This window comes from Nannospalax galili, unplaced genomic scaffold (assembly GCF_000622305.1).
Source record: "Nannospalax galili isolate Female #2095 unplaced genomic scaffold, S.galili_v1.0 scaffold880, whole genome shotgun sequence".
Taxonomy (NCBI): domain Eukaryota; kingdom Metazoa; phylum Chordata; class Mammalia; order Rodentia; family Spalacidae; genus Nannospalax; species Nannospalax galili.
The window spans coordinates 711,429-718,237 of record NW_008345873.1 but is presented as its reverse complement, the minus strand read 5'-3'; the positions used below and the strand labels follow the sequence as shown (position 1 = coordinate 718,237).

Here is a 6,809-nt window from a genome sequence, read left to right as displayed (position 1 = left end):
AAAAGAGATGGACTCTTGCTCTGGAGTGTGTTACTGAATATGTTAAATCTGTAGTGAAATGCTTCTTATAATCATGTAGTTATTAAAAATTTTTTTAAAATGATTAAAAAATAATTAATAGTTGTAAAAAACATTACCATTGAAATCTACCTGATAACGTTATATACATGCTCAGATGCCAAGGAGCTCAGAAAATAACCTACTCTCACTAGTAATAATCAGATATACAGAGATTAGAAACGCATGTGCAAACATCTTAATGTCAATTACATTAAAAATGAATTTTTCTGTATGAAACTATGCATTTTAATAATGAGATGGAGACATTTTTAAGGGTTAAAACCTCATTTAATTTTATGTCTTATAGGGTTTATACTGAGTACAGTATTGTATAACTGTAATAATTCAACTGTAAACCTAAAAATTTACAGCCAATTTTGAAAAAGATGCATCTTAGCTCAGAAAATTGTTATTGAATATGTCAATGCTGTTGTAATGAAATGATTCTTCTAAGTATGTGGTTATTAAATAAATAATTAACTGAAAAAAAATGAAACATCTGGGGCTGGAGAGATGGCTCAGCGTTTAAGAGTACTGACTGCTCTTGCAGAGGACCCAGGTTCAATTCCCAGCACCCACATGGCAGCTACGAACCATCCTTAACTCCAGTTCCAGGGGAATCCGAAGCCCTCTTCTGACCTCCACAGCATTGCACAACATGGGTGCACTCAAATACATGCAGGCACTACACTCAAACACATAAAATAAAAATTCAATTAAAATTAAAAAATTTTTAAATGAAACATCTGTTAATTGATATAAAAAAAACTATGTATCAAATTTCCTATGGTAACTATATAGGTAGGGTTTCCAAAAGCAGGATGACAATAATATATATGTCTCTAGTCCAGATTTATACAAAGTAACTGAATAGTGTATCCAGTTATCTTCTAGCTATCATTTAGATAACTTGTAAAACATACGATATGTCATATTCAATACTGAGTGCATAGTCTCCACTCACCTCTCTGTTTGCTCCTTCATGTTTCATTAAATATCACCATCCACTAAATTGCCCAAACCAAAACCAAAAGCCATCTTTAACTTCTCCCTCACCCTTATACTATGCAACCAATCTCCCCAACACTAGCTCCTAATTTTTCTCAAACTACCCAGTGCTTTCTATCCACAATGTCACCTTTTTTGTGAGACCACTATTATGTATCCATAGGACCACTGCTAAAGTCTTTTAACTAATCTTGTTTCCACCATGAGCCCCCTTCTATCCATTTCTTGTGCCGAAGCTAGACTAAATTTTTAAAATTATTTTGTACATGCATGTGCGCGTGCATGTGTGCATGTGTACGTGTGTGAGTGTGTGCGTGTGTGTTTGTGTGTGTGTGTGTGTGTGTGTGTGATGTGTGAGAGCATGCAGACACATGTATGGAGATCAGAAGACAACTTTTCAGCAATTTTTTTCTCCTTCACCAAGGGCTCGGGATCAAACTCAGGTCATGAGACTTGCACAGCAAGTGCCTTTACCTGTTGAGCCATCTCACCAGCACAGGAAAAATTTTTCTGAAATACAAATCTTACCTTATCATTCTCCTATTAAGATCCTACATCTGCTCATTATCTTCCAAAGAACTATGGTTATCCTCATGACAAGCTTCTACACAATTCTGTATGACCTGAATTCTTCTTAGCTTCAACTCATGCAACTCATGTTTTCTATACCAATTCTGCCCTAGAGAGACCACATTGCTTTAGGGTTCTAAACCCTGTTATTTTCCATCATTGCAACCAAGACTTTTCTTATGTTGTTTTATTTCCACTTAAGCTAACTCCTGCTGTGCATTAATTCCTCCACAAGTATTTCTTGAGCTGATGAGGAAACTATTTTCAATGCTAGAGATTTAATTGTGAAAAAATATACAAAAACTCATGGCTGTCATGGAATTCTAATAGGAGATAGTTAACATTAAAAACATAAGCAAAGGGCTAGAGAGATAACTCAGCAGTTAAGAGCACCTGTTGCTCTTGCAGAGTACCTGGGTTCAGTTCCTAGCACCTACCTAGTGGTTTACAATCATCTGTAACTACAGCTCTAGGAGATCTGACACCCTTTTCTGGCTTCCACAAGCACTGCATGCACATTGTATACATGCAGGCAAACAGCCATGCACATAAAATAAAAAATAAGTAAATCTTTAAAAAGGAAATAAGCAATTACATAGTATACCAAATGTTAATAAATACTAAGGGATAATAAATAAGGAGATAGAGAGTAAAGAGGCGTCTTGGAGATAGCTACAAAGCTTATCTTGAAGTAGTACAGACTTGTCAATCAGAAAAGGTGAAAGCCTGACCATCATCCAGCAATTTATGGCTTTGGCCAAATCACTTAAACTATTGGTCATGAGTGTTCTATTTCAATCATAACACCTATCATACTCATTGTTAAACATGAGTTGTTGTCCCTGCTTTGGGCCCTGGAAGGTAGAAGGAACTATGTTAATACTAATTCACTTCTCGCTCAGTCATGTCTTTCATACTCATTACCTAAAATAAGTAGTAGGGCCAACGTTTTATTATGAACATCTTAACTAATGAAAAAATTAAAAGCATTTAATATGAGAAAACCTCAACCTGCCACCTATAGCTTACCAATAAGATACTGCTCTTCTTGGGGACGAAGAGATGACTTAGTGGTTAAGAGCACTGGCTTCTCTTGCAGAGGACCTGGGTTCTGTTCCCAGCAACCACATGGCAACTACCATCCATAACTCCAGTTCCAGGGGATCTGATACCCTCTTCTGACCTCTCTGGGTATTGCACAACATGGGTGAACTTACATACCTATGCTCATACACGTAAAATAAAAATAATAAAATAAAATATTATTAAAAGATATTGCTGGGCTGGAGAGATGGCTCAGTGGTTCAAGAGCACTGGCTGTTCCACCATCCACATGGTGACTTACAACCATCCATAACTCTAGTTCCAGGGGATCCAACACCCTGTTCTGTCCTCCAAGGGCATTGCACAACCCCGGTGCATTTTCATACATGCACACAATACACACATACACATAAAATAAAGCAAAACAAAAAAGATACTGCTGTTCTTGCTTTATCATATATTATGTTTACATACGAGAAAACAGAATATTGGCTCTGATTGTGCTATGTATTAAAACCAATAAATACAATCTGATACCCAAGAAAAGAACCCCATTGAATGTTTATTTCTCTTTAAAAGAAAGATCTAAAACAAAAAAGTAAAAAATAAAGAAAAAGGAAATATCTTTGGCAGTGTCTACAAAAACTGAGAGTATTCATATCTTGTAACCCAGAAATTCCACCCTTAAATTTAAACCAAGCAGAAGTAAACATACATGTTTACCAAAAGACATAATAGAATGTGAATGGAAGCACTAGTTTGTTTAGATGTGTCTCACTATGTAGCTCTTGATGGCCTAGAACTCTATGTAGACCAGGCTGGCTTCTAACTCACAGAGATCTGCCTACCTCTGCCTCCCAAGTACTAGGATTAAATGCATGTGCCACCATATCCAGCAAAATATACATTATTTTAATCAAGGGTTTTTTGTGTGTGGTAACCAGAGGAAGTCCAAGGCCTTACCAAGGCCTGCATAACTCATATGATCTTGCTCCTTGTTACTTCTTCCACATCATTTCTTCAGTCATAATTCTCCTTGCTTACTCAGTACGAACAATATGGCCTGCTTACTGTTCTATAAGCATAATAAAATGCTTTTCTATCCCATGACTTTGTATTTGCTGTTCTCTCTGTCTATAGTGCACATACTTCACCTTGTCATATTGTTGATTTCTTATACAGGCACCAATTCCAGTGTCGCTTCTCCAAGAATTCTTTCAGTCAGCACTCCATCTAAAACAGATTTTTCAGTTACTCTTAAACACATGGCACTATAGTTACTGCACGACATTGTAACTAGCTGAGATTATCTTATATGCATATTATTTTGGTTATAGTCTTGCCTTCTTAAGAGGTTATAAACTTCCCCAAAGCTGGGATCATGTCTGTATTGTTCATCATTGCATATTTATTTCCTGATAGACTGCCTAGTAATAGCAGGTGCTCATGTAAGCACTAATATTGAATGAATGAAAAACAGACTGAATAAATATCTCTAAGTGAAATTGTCTACTAGGTTATATCTAGTATTTTTCTGACAAAGGTAGGAATTTGAGGAGTGATCCCATTCTGTTAAAAAGAACCATTTGTTTGGACAACTTATGTTGCCCTCCTTAGTTTGACAAAGAAACTCAAATCTCTCAGTGCTTCTATGAACGCTGACCAATAAGTACTCACACCATAAAACATGCTTCAGATAAAACAACACGTCCTGAGATAGAAGCAATCAGCTGGAACTTAACTTCCACTCCCTACTCTCAGAGTCTCTAGAGAAAAACCAAAATGTGTCCAGTAGACAGGAGAATTCTTCTCTATGATGTTATATTCCTAAGAGTTTTGACTTCTCATTTCATCTGTAGAACAAGCAGCAGACACAGAGAAAGCATTATTTAAAATAGTTCGTTAAGAGCACTGACTGCTCTTGCAGAGGGCCTGGGTTCAGTTCCCAGCACCAACATGGTGGCTAATAACCATCCATAACTCCAGCTCCAGGGGATCCAATGCCCTCTTCTGACCTCTACAGGCATTGCACAACACAGGTGCACCTACCTGCATGTAGACATACACACATACACATAAAATAAAAATAATAAATAAAATATTTTAAAAATAGTTCAATAAATAATAACTGTCTTTATCATGTGTCTAAAATCTTTATTTCCCATGGTGCCATGTTAGGTACAACAACTATGACCGAGCTATCATCAACACTGTGCCTTATGATGTTGTCCACCGTTGGTACACAGCACATCGTACCCTAACAACTGAATTGAGAAGACCTGAGAATGAGCTTTGGGTCAAACTAAAGCCTGGAAAGGTAGGTCTTAAACTATAAAAATGTCAAGTAAGCTTGCTGTAAGAAATCAATGAAGAATGGCATTTATTTAATATGTGTCTCTGGACATTAGTCACTCTATTTTAATGATTAAATGATTTAACCAGATGATCCCTAAGGGTCCTTCCAGCTTAATGATTCCATCGCTAAAACTTGTTATTTTCTCTGAACAAAGAATATCATCTTCAGCTTTTTAGGAAACATAATTGAGAAAGTATAGAGTAAGAATTAAATAGAAACCAATGCCTGATTTACTTTGAACAGAGAATGATTTCTCAAAGAACATAAGCTCCTCACGTGCACAGGGGTTATCAACTATTGCCTTTTTAATCACCATTTAACCTGCTACAGGGTTAGACACTGAATGTAACCCATAGAACAACCTTAAGATTTTTTAGTGATCTCTTCTAATTTAGGTTTCCTATGATTTGCCCTTGTCCTGATGATGTTTTCTCTCCTTTTTTTACATTCACAGGTACTATTTATAGACAACTGGCGAGTCCTTCATGGCAGGGAATCATTCACTGGCTACCGCCAACTCTGTGGCTGCTATTTAACAAGAGATGACATATTGAATACTGCTCGTCTCTTGGGGCTTCATGCTTAAAATTGAAAGCTTTGGGATTAACGAATACAACTGGCACCATAGCTACCGGAGTTTTATATCAACAGAACAACGTTCTGTCAAAATTTACTTCACATCATCTCATTAGCCCATCCCACAAAACAGAAGCTGTTCCTTTCTTTACTAGGGGAAACCTGTTAGAGAAAGGTGGCTCTGAGTTATCTAATATCAGCCATCTAGTAGGGTAGCTCTCTTCCCAAGTAATATCATTAGCCTACTCTTTCCCTAAGTGTTTTGATGTAATTGTGGTTACTATATTTAATAAATATACTCTCTATATTGAAAGGAAACCAATAACAGTAGGTAATTTTTTCTTTTAACCAGATCATAATGCAATGTGTCCTAGACATGACAAAATATTGATAAAGCAACATTTGCAAATCTTTTCATCTTTTACAATCCACATGACTGGGACTATATGGTTAATTATATTTCTGTATCATATCACATAACCTAATATAGTGTCCTGCAGTTCCATATATATTTCAGCAAATAATGAGATATTGCTTTTCTTTTTATGGCTGAATAGTATTCCATTGTGCACATGTGCCATATTTTTCTTACCTATTGATGAGAAATTAGGCAGATTCTGTATGTTAGCTACTGTGCATTGTATATCAATAAACATGAGAATATGGATGTACTGTGATACACTGATTTAATTTTTCTTAGATGTATAATATACCCAGAGAGGGCATATGGATCATATGGTAGATTTTTTTAACATTTTTGAAAGTAGCATAATGTTTCCCATAATGGCTATACTAATTTACATTACCAACAGCACTGTATAAGCCTTCATTTCTCTATATATCCTTATGAATTTTTGTGATTTGGGGCATTTTGATGATTAAAATTCTAACTGGGACAAAATGATATCTCATTGCAGTTTGAATTTGCTTCTTCCTGAGGACTGGTGATGTTAAGAAACTTTCACATACCTATTGACTATTATATGTGTTCTTTTGAGAAATATTAACATAGGACTCATCAATTTTTTTATAAAAAGGGTCTCACTATTTCCCTTGGCTGGCCTGGAACTGGATATGTAGACCAGGCTGGCCTTGAACTCACAGCTCTGCCTGCCTCTGCCTTTCAAGTGCAGCATTTAAAAATATATCCTCAAAATAGTTCTTCATTTTTATTTTACTATATAAGACGTCTGAA

The 6,809-nt window shown here is 36.1% G+C and overlaps 1 protein-coding gene across 2 annotated transcripts in view; it reads left to right on the top strand.

Annotated features, from left to right (window-relative positions):
* Tmlhe (trimethyllysine hydroxylase, epsilon) overlaps positions 1–6,281 on the top strand; it is a 115,267-nt gene extending 108,986 nt beyond the window's left edge. For both annotated transcript variants that reach the window (XM_008842053.2, XM_008842051.2), the window contains 2 exons: positions 4,861–4,999; positions 5,493–6,281. In XM_008842053.2, coding sequence (XP_008840275.1) covers positions 4,861–4,999; positions 5,493–5,624 — 271 coding nt within the window. In that variant the 3' untranslated portion in view covers positions 5,625–6,281. The remainder of the gene's footprint in view (positions 1–4,860; positions 5,000–5,492) is intronic.
* Positions 6,282–6,809: the final 528 nt, after the last annotated feature.